Here is a 15354-nt window from a genome sequence, read left to right as displayed (position 1 = left end):
TGAATCAGCCAGAGATTTGGAGCAAACACTTAGCCCTTGCTCCATCCAGGAGCCCAGAGAAATCTCGGAACTTTTCTAATTTGCAAAAGGTTCCTTTGTCCCTGCTCGTCAAACCCCAGATTCCCATGGCTGGAAGGACAGCTTGACCTAAAACACCACTCCCTTCCTCCTCAGGAACAAACATGAAGGCTTCTGGAGCCATTTTAACACATTAACTCTCACCTACCATGTGCCCAGCGTCAGGTACAGAGTGGGAGAGAGACGGTAGTGTGGGAAAGTTCTGCTTATGTACAGAGAAGGTGCAGCCCCAGATGCCAAGAATATGGAAACAGCTACAGTTGTGCCTCTTCCCTTCCCGAAGGAGCTGGAGGCTGGGGAATTCCTGAGGATAGGCCCCAGGGGGCCTGGCTCCCTGGGGAGGTGGGAATACTAGGGACTGACCCTATACCTCGGTATCCTAAATCTCACCAAATAGCCTTTCCCAGGAAGAGATCTTCAGGCTGCTGGACTGGGGCACCAGCCCAGAAGGGGAAACTAAGGCAGGCCTCACCACCTCTCATTGCAATACGAGACCTAAGGGAGCTGCCAGGCAACTCCAGCCCCGCCTACTGTTCCTGGGTGTTAATCCCCAGCTCGACCACTCAGGAGAAGGGATTGGCCAAGGAGCTTGAAGAGGGGGCGTCACCACTACCTCTCCCAAAGCTTAAGTAGGGGTTCAGACAAGAAAGCTAGATGCTTGGGAAAAGTGCTCTCTTTCAAGGGTTCCCTGAACGGGACCATGACCCAGACCCTCAAGCTCGCCTCCAGAGTGTTCCATCGCGTGCACTGTGCTCCCAAGCTGGGCGCCTCATTGGGTTCCAGAGGCTCCGACTCCGCGCCTGGGAGCTTGGCGGACATCCCAGGCCCATCCACGCCCGTCTTCCTTGCTGAACTTTTCTGCAAGGGAGGTCTGTCGCGGCTACACGAGCTGCAGGTAGAGGGGGGACGCTGTTCCTGGGAATGGATGCTGGGGAAACTGGCTTTGACAACCGCTAGAAAGGACAGGCTGGTGTAGAAAGTAGGAAGGGGGCCAGTGAGAACGGATGCCCATGAATTACAGAGAAATCGGGACTGCGGGCAGTGGCTTGACCTGCGCAGAGTCCATCCCTATACCCAGCAGAAGAGTACGCTCAAAAAGCGCCTTCTTACTCCCAAGTCAGGGCCGAGTTGTCCAAACAAGTGCGCGGGAGGCAGAAACGCGCAGTACCTTAGCCGCACTTCCAGCTTAAAGCTACAGGCGTTCCTATTCAGTCGCTGGGGGGCTCTCGTCCTGAGATAGTCCACATGAGGAACCTTTCGGGATTTCTCCGCCTCGGTTTTGCCGGGGTGACCTAAGAGAGGACCTGGAATGTCCGTCCACTTTGTGCCAAGTTCCTTCGTTTGGCCCATACGCTCAAACTTCCGAGGGATGGGAAGGAAGGAAAAGAGAAGGGCGGGGCGGGGGGGGGGGGTTGTTGAAGCATCAGGGCTATATACTAGTTGGGAGCTCGTCAAGAAACTGAAGGTCTCCATTGCAAAGCCCAGCAAACACCCTTGGAGTTGGTATGGACCAAGCTGGAAGTCGCGGCCCACGTCTCCAGTGTCCGCCTCCCCCTTCTCCCAGGTGCAGGGCGTTGGGCGCTTCGGTCCTGTATGGTTGGCCAGCTTCGGGAAGGTGCGCACCGTGTTCGTGGCGGCCCCTACACTCATCGAGCAGCTCTTGCGACAGGAGGGGCCCCGGCCCGAGCGCTGCAGCTTCTCACCCTGGACAGAGCACCGTCGCCGCCGCCAGCGGGCTTGCGGACTGCTCACTGCGTGAGTCCTCTCTGGCCTCAAAGCCCAAACGTCCCCCCGCGCCCCTCCCCTGTGGCTGGTCTGGAGACAGTCTGCCTCGGGGTGTGGAGGGGGATCGGCCTTTCCCCCCAACCTTTTGGCAAATTGGGCTTCCCACCCCTGCCGGTTTTGCTCAAGCTCAGGTAAAGCCCCGCCCTTGCCCCACCGCCCATCTCTTTGTCTTCTGAGGCCAGAATCCTGGGACTCCGCCGAAGGGGCGAAGGTGCCTGGACCTAGGTGGAATGTCAGATTCTGTGACTCAAGTTACCCAGGAACCCAGGCCCCTCCGGGGCAGGAAATGAGTAACGAGGAAGGGGAATGGAAAGCGGGAGCAGGCAGGGGCAGGTTTGGGTACCCCAAGGGAGCAGCGGCAATCTGTTTCCTGGCCACTCCAGCCGAACACCCTCCATCTTCACTGCAGCCGGCTCCGTCCGGCCGCTCCACACACCTCCGCCCTGACGCACCCCCTCTCTGCACACCCGTAGGGAAGGCGAAGAATGGCAGAGGCTCCGCAGCCTCCTGGCCCCGCTGCTCCTCCGGCCTCAAGCGGCCGCCCGCTATGCCGGAACCCTAGACGACGTGGTCCGTGACCTTGTGCGGCGTCTGCGGCGCCAGCGGGGACGCGGCGCTGGGCCGCCCGCCCTGGTTCGGGATGTGGCAGGAGAGTTTTACAAGTTTGGACTAGAAGGTGAGTCCCAAGACAGGGGCAAGCGTAGGAGGCACCCCGCCTTGGTCTCTCAGTGCCCTGACAGCGCCCCCTCCCGCCCAGGGATAGCGGCCGTGCTCCTGGGTTCCCGCCTGGGCTGCCTGGAGGCTGAAGTGCCTCCGGACACAGAGACCTTCATCCGCGCGGTGGGATCGGTATTTGTGTCCACGCTGTTGACCATGGCGATGCCCAGCTGGCTTCACCGCCTCGTGCCCGGATCCTGGGACCGCCTCTGCCGAGACTGGGACCAGATGTTTGCATTTGGTAAGGCACGGAAATGAAGTGAGGAAAGGAGAACATAAAGCTGTTCAGGGACGGTGAGGCATCCCTGTACCTTCTCCCCACACAGCTCAGCAGCACGTGGAGCAGCGAGAGGCCGAGGTAGCCTTGAGGAGCAAGGGAAAGCCTGAGGAGGACATGGGATCTGGGGCACACCTAACCTACTTCCTGTTCCGGGAAGAGTTGCCTGCTTCGTCCATCCTGGGCAATGTGACGGAGCTGCTACTGGCCGGAGTGGACACCGTGAGTTTCTCCTCGCTGTTGGGAACCCCACCTCCAGAGCTTACCCTTTCCAGTTTCAGTGGCCACCCTGCTGCTGCAGGGGATCCCCTATGGCCCGTTAGGCCAGCTTGGCTGAACCTCCTGAGCTTCAGACGACCTCATATTCTGCCCTCTTCACTGGGTCTCCACTCTTAACGCCTCTGATGCTCTCACTTGTCCTCTCAGGTATCCAATACACTTTCCTGGGCTCTATATGAACTCTCTCGGCACCCCGAAGTCCAGGCAGCACTCCACTCTGAGATCACAGCTGCCCTGGGCCCTGGCTCCACTGCCCATCCTTCAGCTTCTGCTCTATCCAAGCTGCCCCTGCTGAAGGCGGTGGTCAAGGAAGTGCTAAGGTGAGGGGCCAGGAGGAGGAGCAAGAGAAAATGCTGGGAAGGGCTGGGGAAGCAGAATAGTGAGTGAGAGTAAGGAGAGAGAGCAGAGGAAAATGGTACTCTACTCTTGGCCAAGAACGGGTTTGGACCTTGCGGGCTGAGGGATGAGAGGGAGACTGCAGGTCCCCACCTCACCTTGCTTGGTTCCCCCCTGGCTCTGCAATCCAGACTATACCCTGTGGTACCTGGAAATTCCCGTGTCCCAGACAAAGACATTCATGTGGGTGACTATATTATCCCCAAAAATGTAAGTAGAGCCTATGGATCCCTTTTGCTAAGCCATCCCCCTCACTCTCTTGGGCCCCATCCTCTTCTCAAACACTCCACATAAGCCCTTCACCCTCCCTTTGGCCTGAATGCCTCTCTCTAGGATATAATGGGGCAGTGGAAAAATTACTCCAAAAGTGGCCCCAGAAAACTTCCCCATAACCAACCAGAGCCTGCCTTTGCTCCAATCCAGATATCCTCTTTTCCATGTCCCTCCCTGCATTCATGGGCCCAAACTGACAAGTTTATTGTCCTCTCCCACCAGACGCTGGTCACACTGTGTCATTATGCCACTTCAAGGGATCCTGCCCAGTTCCCAGAGCCAGATTCTTTTCTTCCAGCTCGCTGGCTGGGGGAAGGTCCAGCCGCCCACCCATTCGCATCTCTTCCATTTGGCTTTGGCAAGCGCAGCTGCATGGGGAGACGCCTCGCAGAGCTTGAACTGCAAATGGCTTTGGCTCAGGTGAGTGATCTACACGAGAGAGACCCTGACCCTCTAAAGCCATGAACTCTTCTGACAAGCAGAGCAAAATATATGACTTTGTAATCCTCATCCTCTGAAATATCGCAACCCCGTTATAGGTCTAGGTGAACAAAAGTATTTAGACTATCTTTTCCCCCCGCCATAATCCCGTACCCTCATTAACCAAGAAATTCTCTACCACAGGTGCCGTTTCAACATTGAACCAACCTAACACTAATAATGCCCTTTACCAATCAAACCCACCGTTGTAGACCCCTCCCATAGTGATAGCCTTCTTCCTCCCCTTTCCAGATCTTGACCCACTTTGAGGTGCAGCCTGAGCCAGGTGCTGCCCCAGTCAGACCCATGACCCGGACTGTCCTGGTACCTGAGAGGAGCATTAACCTCCAGTTTGTGGACAGATAGTCCTGTGGATGGAGGCTGTCATCATCATACTTTCTCTCATTGCAGGGACTTAGCAGGCACAAGACTAAGAGATATGTATTCCCCCTGAAACCTGTCTATCTGAGCAGACTGGCTAAAGGGACCAGAGCAGACTGTTTGAGGCAACCCTGACCAAGGTGTGAAGTATGCATTGGCTTCTCCCATCAGGCCCTGAGGAGACCATGGTCCTTGTGTCTGCTCAGCTTTTCTCCTGGTCATATCATATGCATCCCTCAAGGGCCAACTCAGATTTTAACTCATAATGTGGGGTGGCCTGGGGAAGGACTCAACCACTGCCCTTTGGGGGCTTCCACAGTGTTTAGGAGCTGCTAGCTAAGCACTTATAGCCACATGAGCTAAGTGATTGTGCATCTGGTTTGCACCTGGTTGGTCTTCTCTCCTTGCATGTGAGCTCTTTGAGAGGAAAAATGAGATCTTATTCAGTCTTTATATTCCCAGCCAAGGCCCATCACTGATTGGGTGACACTGTACAGGTTCTCAGATTGAATCTGGACCATGTGGCCGAAGGGATAAGCAGCTTACCAGGCTCTGTCTACTCTCCTCCCTCCTCATCTTGTCCCTACCAAGGAGAGTCTGCCCTCACCTGGTTAATGATGTTTTAAAACTCTCCTTGAGTCTTTAATCACTATTCAGGGTTGGCTTGTCCCAGCATTTAGTGCCCAGGCAGAAACATCTTTGGGCCCATACCTGCCTACACCTTCCTTTCATGTATTGGAATTTTTTTCATATTCATAGTTTTGAAATAAAAGAATCAAATGTTTCATCCTGGACTTTTGACTTACTGCTCTTCCACTCCCACGAGAAAGTCCTGGAGGCAAGACCCTCATCCAAATCCCCTACTTTGATTTCTCTGGTCCTGAGAGTGACCTCCATAACAATGAGAGGTCTAGACACCCTAGGAGTGTGGTTTGCATCACAGACCCAACACGTTTCTGTCTGTACTGGGAAGTGCCAAGTCTGGCTCCCTGGAAGAGATTGAAGGGGGTGGTGGTGAAAAGTACCTGCAAGGCCTAGGCTGTAAAAATGGGTTGGGGAGTGTGGGATTTGCAGAGATGGCCAGAGGCAACAGACCCTTTGGTGGAAGTACTTTTGGAACCTGAATTGCCAGGACAGGAGGATGTCTACCCTCTCTGGAAAAGTGGCTCCAAGGTAATTTCCTTCAGAGAAAGACGGGGATACATGCACAGAAGTGAAGTCAGACAGGATGAAACCTGAGTGTGGGGGTGGCCAGAAGCCCTGGGGCACTGAGGCAGAAGGGGGGTGGTCAGAGGGAGCCTGTTTCCCCGAGTCAGCATTCTCTCCCCCCCCCCCGAGGCTGGGCACAGTTCCCCCCCTTGTGATGTATACAGATTAACTCATCTTCCATACAAATAAATCTCTCAGCACACTCCCCACAGCCCCTCAGTAGCCTAGATTACCCTCCCCGTGTCAAGACTTGCCCCCCTTCTCCTGCTCCTCTCCATTCCAATTAGCTGGATAGAGATGGAGATTTCACTTCACACTTCCTCCTCCTCCCCCACCACATGGGCCACCTGCCCTAGACATGGCTATCTGACCACAGACGCTGTCTACTACCAGGACTTCTGAAGGTATTCACTTTTGTAAGATCTACAGAGGGGCACAGTATACCCAAAGCACTGTGCAGAGACCGAGGTTTGTGTGCCTTTACTGCCCCTCTTCTCAACTCTCTATTGTGTCCTCCATCTCCCCCACCACCCCCATCACTAAGCTTAACTTGAACCTAAGTAACCTGATTTTCCCCAGATCTGAGCTTTGAGGGAGAATAAAGCCCAGCTTCCTCTCACACCCTGTCCCCTAGAATCAGTGATGAGAACTCTGTACACCCACATTCCTCACTGGGCAAGTAGGACTGCTCACTTGAGGGTAGCAGTCCCATGACCCCTTACCTAGACAAGAATCTCTTTAAGTTGGAAAAAAAAGAAGGAGAAGGGACCATACTGATTGCTAGTCCCAACCCACATACCAAGCAAGACCTCCAATGGTACTGAAAGGGACGGAAACATACTGTCATGCTTGGCCTAGTTTTAGGACCCAGAGTGAAACTGGAGAGAGTATATTTGTGTGTGTATGTTTTTTGGTGTGTCTAAGCTTCCAAGGAAGGCCATGATGAGGAACAGCCCAGCTTTGGCACAAGAAACCCCACCTATGTCATACCTACCTGTCATGTTTGCCCGGATAGGTACTAGTAGTCACTCTGATTTGCTGTCTTCCTTCTAGTCCCCACAAGCTATTTTGTGAATAGCAAATCAAGGAAGTCTGGCCTTTCCGTCTTCCCAGGTGAAAAATGTGGAGGTTCACTCTCTAGGTAAACAATTTCCCACTGGAAAAATTCAGCACTTGGCCCCTGTCCCCTCTCTTTGATCTCTCTCCCTGTCTTTGGTTGGAGGTGATACACTCCAGTACTTCCAGATGACTCAAACCTGAGTCTAGCTTCAGTTCCTCCATTCCCACGCGAGTCTGGGTGCCAGCACCATGGACAGCAGCCAAGACCCCCTTGTAGAGAAGGACAGAGAAGACCATTTCCAAGGCAAGGATGTGTGACCTTTAGTAGAGAAGTATTTCCCCAAAAAAAACCCCAGGGAAGAGGCAGAACAGAACTTTCCTGAGGAAAGGACCAATAACAGGAAAGGCGTCTGGATCTGACTTAACAATGTATGAAGTAATTATTTTAATTGCTGATGAATAGTTCACTTAAAAGACACCATCATTCATATAATAATACACAGCCCCAAGGCCTCAGGAGAAAGGGAGGAGGCCTCAGGCTGACCCACAATTTAACCAGTCCTTCCCAAAACAACAGCCTTCTATGCTGCTGCCTCCAAGCACAATAACTTCCAGTTAATACCACTAGCTGGGGCACAGGGTCAGACCTGTGACCCTGAACTGCGATAGGAGTAGCTTAAGGTGGGGTTGGAGATTCATAACATTGGGACACTCTGTCTGTCTCAATCCAAATGAGTCCAAATTCATTTCATACCACTTCTCTGGGTGAGCACATTACCTGGGAAGGACTAATAGAACCCCACAAGATCCCCAGAACAAGAAGAACAGTTCCATCCTTCCCCAGTCCCAATATTTAGGGGGTTGGGGGAGCTCTCCTTGCAAATAACCATCATCCTTCACACTTGCATATCTATTTCCCCTCATATTTCCATATCTATTATGACACTCAACACCAATTTCCAAGGCTCTGTGCAACCCCAGATGAAAAAACACATTCTGGAATTTATTAACCGGCTACTATTTGAAATAAATGGACCGTCAACTAGTCTAGAAATCTTTTTATGCCATCACTAATTTTCTCTGTGACGGCATTCAACCTGTCCCTCATTTATCCTCATTCCAACCCTATGAGGTAGACAGGAAAACCACGGTGGAGAGATTATTTTTCTCAATCATACAACTTGCAGGTGGCAGGCCCACCCCTTAGGCCCCTCTGAGCACTGCCATCTAGCAGCCAATGTGAATTATTCACCAGCAAGTGGGAGTTACACCTCCAACTGAGAGCCCACTGCTGCACTGGGGATTTGCAACCTCTGCAGAGAAACCTCCCCACACCTTCCAACCCTCCAGAAAAGCCCCAGATGAGAAAGGAGTCTCCACGTGCATATAAATGATTCTTTATGCCCTCCCCCCATGCAATGGGGGTGGAGCAGGGGGAGGTCCCCCCGCCCTCATGCAGGGAACGGGAGGTCAATGTATACTAGTCTTATTGCCAGCTGCCCTGTGGCCATGGGGTGGGGAATGGGGGGTCTACAACCCCTTTCTTCTGGCATTGGTCCCCCTTCACCAAGTCACCATGGTGGAGCTGGGGGGCTGGAGGCCCTAGGAGCTGAGGTAAGGACGGTTCTCTAGGGAAGAAAAGATGCTCTTCCCACCTGCCCACTGGCTGCCCCAGGATAAGTGCGAGGAACTATCAATGGGGGCTGGAATGTCATCCAGGTGTCTCTACCCAGCAGGCAGTAGAGGCCAGACAATGTCTCCAGCTTGAGGCTGCCCACAGAGATCCTCAGTGGTGGGGGCAGTGCACCCCAGACACCTTGTCCAGGTGGTACCTCCAGCAGCCGTGACAGCTTATCTGTGGCTGATGCATTGACTCGAGATCCCCGCTCCTGGAGTTCAGTTTCAGACCGTGGTGACCCTCATGACGACCTCTCGGCCAGAATGGGAACTGGAACGGGCATCTGGCGGCCGCAGCTGTCCAAGGAGGTGCAGGATTGTGTAACCACAGCGCTGAGGCAAGAGCGTCCGCATGCGCTGGGCAGCCGGGGGGCGGCTGGTGGCCCCAGACGGGGGGCCCGTCCGTGAGGTCCTGGGGCCCGGCTTCCCTGCCGTCCCTCCCCCTGTGTCTCCTCCTATGTCCTTGGTCTTGTCATAATTCAGGACCTTCCACTGCTGGTTCACTGCCTGCCAGCGCTTGAAGATGCGGTAGACAGAGGAGCCTTCGTGCACGATGAGGCCTGAGCAAAAGGGATAAAACATTCAGGGTCAGCTGCCGCCCAGACCCAGGCCAGGAGCACTTAAGCAAATACTAGTCCCGAGTGAGGAAACAGGGTATGCGAAAGACCTGAAGGAGCAGGGAAGGGAAGGACACCAAGATAGCTGTCAAGGCTCCCAGTGGTAGAAAACTGTGGCTACGGAGCTGAGGGAAAGGACAGGGCAAGTGAAGTGTGTAAGCTGGAGGAAATCACTGAGTACGTAAGGGGGGAGGGTGCCCTCACCTATGCAGACGACATCCATGAAGCCGTACATGCCGTAGCAGATCTGAAAGAGCAGATCCTGCCGTTGCCACTTGGCTGAAGGGCTGAGTGAGGACCAGATGAGCCAGGAGATGCTGGCAACGAGGAAGAGAGAGCCCAGAACAATGGCTGCAATCTGGACCTTCTCGATGACCGTCAGGGAGATGGCCTGCCACTGTGTGGGAGAAAGGGCTCCAAAAAGTCACAGAAAGAAAAAGAAGGCCACGTGATGAGTGGCCCTGAAGCGGAAGATGGTCCAGAGCCTTCCAGAAACCCTTCAGACAGGGTTAACAACCTGTCTCCTCTGTGTCCTGATCAAACCTAGTATGGGACACTTTTCACATCATCTGAGACCATTTATCTGTCTTATTTTAGAAAGACAGGATCAGGCAAGTGCTCTGAACCCAGACCATCTAGGTTTGAATTGCAAAGCCTAACTCCATCGCTTACTGGCTGAGTAACTTTGGGCAAGTTTTTAAATGTCTTTGTGTGTCAGTGTTCCTATCTTTAAAATGGGGATAATATGGGGCGCCTGGGTGGCTCAGTCGGTTAAACGTCCACCTTCAGCTCAGGTCATGAGATCATGGTTTGTGAGCCCTGCACCAGGTTCTGTGCTGACAGCTCGGAGCCTGGGGCCTGTTTCAGTTTCTGTGTCTCCCTCTCTCTCTGCCCCCCCCCCCCCCCCCCCGCTCGTGCTCTGTCTGTCTCTCAAAAAAATGAATAAACGTCAAAAAAAAATTCTTAATAATAAAAAATAAAATAAAACAGAAATAATAATGGCAGATAACTAAGAGGATTACTATGAAGATTAAATGAGTTGCTACACACCAAGAGTGTGTGACACATAGAAAACACTACATGTGTGCTATCATCATCATCTTCGGCATTATCATCTTTTGCTTTTTCATTGTCCCAGTGCCTAGAACAGTGCCTGGCATACAGATGATGCCTGATAAATGTGAATAAATGAAGGAAGGACTTACAGACAGACTGGAGATTGTGATAATGGTGGGTAGGAGTGATTTGAGGAAAGAGTAAACAGATAAAATAGGCTCCCTAGAGAGTCCCTAATTCTGACTGCTGAAAGTTCTTGCCCCCTTCTGAAAGTTCTCTTCTTGCACCTCACCTGCAGTGGGTTCTTGGTGCTGATCGCCAGGACCTGGTACTTGAAGTAGCAGAGCTCACAGCTCCAGGAGCCCCTCTCACTGATCCAGCGAATCAGGCAGGGCTGGTGTGTGCAGCGCACTGAGCCGTCGCAGCGACAGGGGCTCAGGAGCTCCCCCTGGAGGAAGAGTGAGGAGGGTCCCGGTCAGCTGTCTGCACCCGACCCCACACTCCTCTCCTGACCCAAGAGGGAAACCTCTCCAGGTCAATCATTCTCCAACCTTAAAAACATTCAGGCCTTTCACCCAAAACAGGGTAAGAAGGCTAAAGCCTCAGAAAAAAAAAAAAAAGAAAGAAAGAAAGAAAGAAAGAAGGAAGGAAGGAAGGAAGGAAGGAAGGAAGGAAGGAAGGAAGGAAGGAAGGAAGGAAAGAAAGAAAGAAAGAAAGAAAGAAAGAAAGAAAGAAAGAAAGAAAGAAAGAAAGAAAGAAAGAAAGAAAGAAAGAAAAGAAAAAAGTTGGGGGTCCAGGTAAACTTCTCTGACCAAATAGATGAAGAATAAAAAGAAACAGGGCTAGGGGAGGACTGAGTCTTCTCCTCTCCTAAAATTTGGGGAGGGTGCTCTTTATTAAGGCTTCCCAAATGGAAAGCTCCTCTCAGGATCTGGAGAGACAGGAAGGTCAGAGCTTCTGATCCATGCCTTCTTCCTCCATCCTATCGCTGTAAAGTGTCTCACAGATGCGGTACAGATTGGAATGGGTTATCGTCCTCAGTTTCCAAATATCAAAAAGGTGGAGAGTTCCTGGGCGTGAGAATGGTGTTCCCCTTTAATCAAGGAATCATTTCTCACGACATAGGTACATCTCCCTTTACCATCCCGGGACAACTTTGTCCGTAACATTTAAACAAAGAGTACTCTCTGGAATGAGATGGAAAGTTATGGAATAGGAAGAACATGCCCCATGGAGAGGCAATATTGAGTGAGGGAAGGGCACCAGCTGGGCCCCTCCCTTTAAGGAGGGAGGAACAGAAGCACTCTACCAACCTGCGAGAGAATAGGCCCCTCGGCCTACAGGGACCCTGGGGTGAGAGAAGTGGGACAGAAAGGCTGTCCCCGTTAGTGGGTGTGAGGGATTTTGAGCCCTCCCATGAGAAAGCCCCACCCTTTCCCGGGAGCCTCGGACCCCCCCCTCCACCCCAAACGTGCACTCCAGGACTCTCCAGCCAGCCCCCCAACCTCACCCTGTACCCACTCTGCGTCCCGGGTCCCGCCCAGCCTCCTCAGGCCCCGCCCCCTGTTCGTGGTCGGCCCGGGCGCCCCAGGTACGCGCCCCCACCCGTCCCTCCCGGCCCGGTGCCCAGGCCTGACCTGCTCGGGGCCCTGGAAGCAGATTCGGCACTGGGGGGTTCGGAGCCCGCTGTCCAGGCTGCTGCTGAGCGACAGGGCGTCCAGCGCGCCCGGGGGCGGCGGCGGCGGCGCGGGCGGCGGCGGGGGTCCGGCCCGCGGCTCCTTGTCGCCGGCCAGGCCCCGGGCCCGCGGCTCCGACCCGTAGTACTCCTCTTCGTCGCCGTCGCCGTCCCGGGTCGAGCAGCCGGCGAAGGGCGCCCAGCCGCAGCCGCCTCCCCCGCCCCCCCGGGGCTGCGGCTCGGCCCGGGGCCGCCCCCCGCCCGTCAGCACCAGCAGCTTCAGCTCGTTCAGGAACATGCGGAGCCGAGACTTGAGCATCGTCCGGGCGCCGGGGGGTGGGGGGCGGGAGGTGCCGTGCAAGGGGGGCTCTCGGGCGGCGGGGGGAAGGGAGAGGACAAGGCCGGGAAGGGGGCGCGCGCAGGAGAGCCGAGCCGGGCCAGGGTCCTCGGGGCCTGAGAGCGCAGTTCACTGCTGCCACAGCCGGGGTTCCCGGGCTTGCGGGGCCGAGAGGGCTGGCGGCCCGGGGGCGGCGGGGCGGGCAGCCATGGCCGGGGCAGGGGGCGGGGAGGGGGGCTCAAGGTGCCGCGCCCCGCGGGTCCGGGTCTGGAGCGGGCCGGGCTCCCGGGGTTACGCGCCCCGGGCCTCCAGCGGCGGGGCCGCCCCCCATTGCCGTCCTGCTGGCCCCAGTCCCGCTCTGGTTCCCGGCTCCGGCTCGGCTCGGACCGTGCGCTCGGCGGTGGCAAATGGCGGCTCCTTCCGGCGGCGGCGGCGGCGGAGACCCCCCCGGAGCGGCGGGCGGGCGGGCGGGGCGGGCGGGGCGGGAGCCGGGGAGCCGGTGAGGGATGGAGGGAGGGGCGGGGCGGGGAGCGGGAGAGAAGTGGCCGCGGCTGCGCATCCCCGCCCTGCCCCGCACGAGCAGGTGTCCCCAGAGGCGGGGGCGAGTGTGCGAGCCCGGGGGAGGGTGGAGGGAGGGGAGTGGCCAAGGAAGGGGAGTGTGTGCACATGGGTAGGAGAATAGGTGTGTTAATGGGGGTCGAGAGCTGGTGAGCGGGTGAGGATGCAAGGTGAGTGGTCAAAGACGCAGGTGCACCAGGGAGGGAGAAGCTTGTGCAAGATAGGAGTGTGCAAAGAAAGAGCTATGCAAGGGTCTGAGGTGTGAGGAAGGTGAACAAGAAATGGTCTCAAGCAATAAACACTTTTACACAAAAGACGGAAAAGTGCATGGTGTGGGACAGTGGAAAACAGATGAGTGTGTAAGAGATGCATTCGGGTGGTATGAGAAACGGAAGTGTGTAATTGTAATATGTGAGGAGGTGAGTGAGGGAGACAAGAGTGCTAAAGGAACTCGAGTGTCTTTCCCAGTACCCTCCTGCCCCACCACACTACACTGAAGTGAATACCACACACACGGGCACACACAGTTCTTTGCTTTTGCCTTTATGGAGGCCTTGACCCTAAGAACCAGCTCTACCCTCTCATCACATTATTTCTGATCTACACTTACATCCCCTCCTCTCCAACGCTGAGGGAAAAGGGATTCCAGGGGAGCCCATTGGGTTAAACGCACTGGAAAAAAAAAAAAGTAATTAGTAAAAGAGTAATTAACAGGAGAAGGGAGGGTATGGAACCAGGGACAGACTGCCAAACTAAGTCTCCTCAATAAAAGTGATTAAGGAGTGTAATGCTTTTATGAAGATTCAGATGCTTTGGATGGATGAATGTGTGAATCAGAAAGGGGGCTGGAACCCAAGGCAACATAGAGGAAGACTTCTATTCTAAAGACAGTGAGCTGTGGAAAGAGAAGCTGAAGTGGACCTTGCTGGTGTAAGAAAGAAATTTGACACGTCAGGGACACTTTGCCTGCCAGAAGGTTTATGAACCAGCCGGTCCCGGCAAGATAGCTGATAAAGCATTCACCTCAGAAGCCCCTTACCCAGTTCAGACCTTGAGGACTTTCTTTCCAGTGTCCCAGCTGCCCTTGCCAGCAAGGGCCCAGAGCTACAACTACCAGATGCAAAGAGGGGGAATCTGTACTGACCTGCATTCCATTTTGCCCTGGAGCATAGTTATATTCATCTCAAGCCTGAACTCTTACATCCTCTGCTGGGTGGTTAAGGAGAATAGAAGTTAAGGTCGAAAGAGTGGCAAATAAGAGTTATAAAGTGGTTTCAGATTTGAGACAATTTCTCACAAATGAGTCACTGATCCCTTCCTTCCTTGTTCCCATTCCCCTGAAGGGCTAGGAGATGAATAAGGAAGTTAGAGCCAGTAAGACAAAGTAAGAGAAACCTGTCATCTACCTAGGTGTCTGCAATAAGAGGCCTTTTGGAAAAGTCTGTGTTCTGGGTGGGAGCAAGGGCTAAGAAACCCTGCATTGGGGGAAAGAGAGAAGCAGAATGACCCCAAACAAGGAGTCACAAGGTTTGTAGAAGGGCACAAATCATTCTCATGCCATGGTCTAAGGTGGTGGCGGAGGCTACTTCTTTGCACATGCCCATTGCTGTATGTATCTAGATATAATGTATAAAATATACACATGTGTATACACATATACAAATACATATGTATCCTAGCATCTTAGTGCTAGAAAGAACCTTAAAGGCTAAGCATTCCCGTCTCTTGCTCATTGATAGCTTATCTGCCAGAAAGCACTCCCTATTTTAACACTCCCAGGAAGGGGGAGAAGCTGGGAAGAGAGGAGGGCATTACCTTGCCACTCTTCCTGTTGGATTACTGCATTAATCTGTCTTCCATCAATTATTTAACCCTAGTTTTGCCCTCAGATGGGTATTGTCTACTCCGTTTTATATGACCACACTGTTGGCTACATCGTTGCAGGCAGCCTCATCGCTACTTTAAAGAGCTAGTGACTGAGACACCAAAAAAACCCACACACAAACAAAAATCCAGCATACACACCGGAGGCAAGCCCTCAGTAAAAAATTGTTGAATGAGTGAATGAATGAAACAAAGACACAAATGAGAGTATGTTTTCCGTTGACAGCAAAGCAGAAAGGCGACGGCGCCAGGTCTCGCCTCCGCCCCGCCAGACCACCATAAAGAGAGCGAGAGACGTGTAGTGAGACTGGAGAAGCGCTCGGCTCGGCCTGCAGCCGTGAGTTGGGATCTGGGTGGCCCAGGTTGCCATGGCACCGCATTGGCCTCCACCCTCTCTTGTCTTCCTGCCCCCCCTTCCCCCCGCCTGGGTCTGGCAGTCAGTCACGTGCCCCGCCGCGTAACCACACCTCTGCCCCTCAGAGCGATGTCAAGCGGTCACGTGTGATAGCAACAGATCACGTGGCTGCCATCTCTCCTCCGCCCCTTTCTCCTCCCCGCCCCCTTCCCGGTCAAAGCCGCTCCTGGCTGCCCCTCTGCGCATGAGTGTCTCGTACGT

The 15354-nt window shown here is 54.1% G+C and overlaps 2 protein-coding genes across 2 annotated transcripts; one reads left to right on the top strand and one right to left on the bottom strand.

Annotated features, from left to right (window-relative positions):
* Window positions 1–419: 419 nt before the first annotated feature.
* On the top strand, window positions 420–5376 carry LOC120248015 (25-hydroxyvitamin D-1 alpha hydroxylase, mitochondrial). The gene is made up of 9 exons (XM_039256179.1): window positions 420–973; window positions 1643–1833; window positions 2337–2539; window positions 2621–2821; window positions 2907–3079; window positions 3284–3456; window positions 3664–3742; window positions 4028–4225; window positions 4538–5376. Exons 1-9 carry the CDS (start codon window positions 779–781, stop codon window positions 4649–4651), a joined length of 1527 nt encoding a protein of 508 aa, XP_039112110.1. The 5' UTR covers window positions 420–778; the 3' UTR covers window positions 4652–5376.
* A 2939-nt stretch (window positions 5377–8315) lies between these two features.
* Window positions 8316–12726, bottom strand: MARCHF9 (membrane associated ring-CH-type finger 9). Its single transcript, XM_039256142.1, has 4 exons — window positions 11922–12726; window positions 10577–10732; window positions 9433–9625; window positions 8316–9171 (listed from the first exon to the last, which is right to left on the bottom strand). Exons 1-4 carry the CDS (start codon window positions 12276–12278, stop codon window positions 8837–8839), a joined length of 1041 nt encoding a protein of 346 aa, XP_039112073.1. The 5' UTR covers window positions 12279–12726; the 3' UTR covers window positions 8316–8836.
* Between the last annotated feature and the right edge of the window lie 2628 nt (window positions 12727–15354).

This window comes from Hyaena hyaena, unplaced genomic scaffold, assembly GCF_003009895.1.
Source record: "Hyaena hyaena isolate Hyena2069 unplaced genomic scaffold, ASM300989v1 scaffold_560, whole genome shotgun sequence".
Lineage (NCBI taxonomy): Eukaryota > Metazoa > Chordata > Mammalia > Carnivora > Hyaenidae > Hyaena > Hyaena hyaena.
The sequence above is the reverse complement of the archived record's forward strand: the minus strand, read 5'-3'. Positions and strand labels throughout refer to the sequence as shown.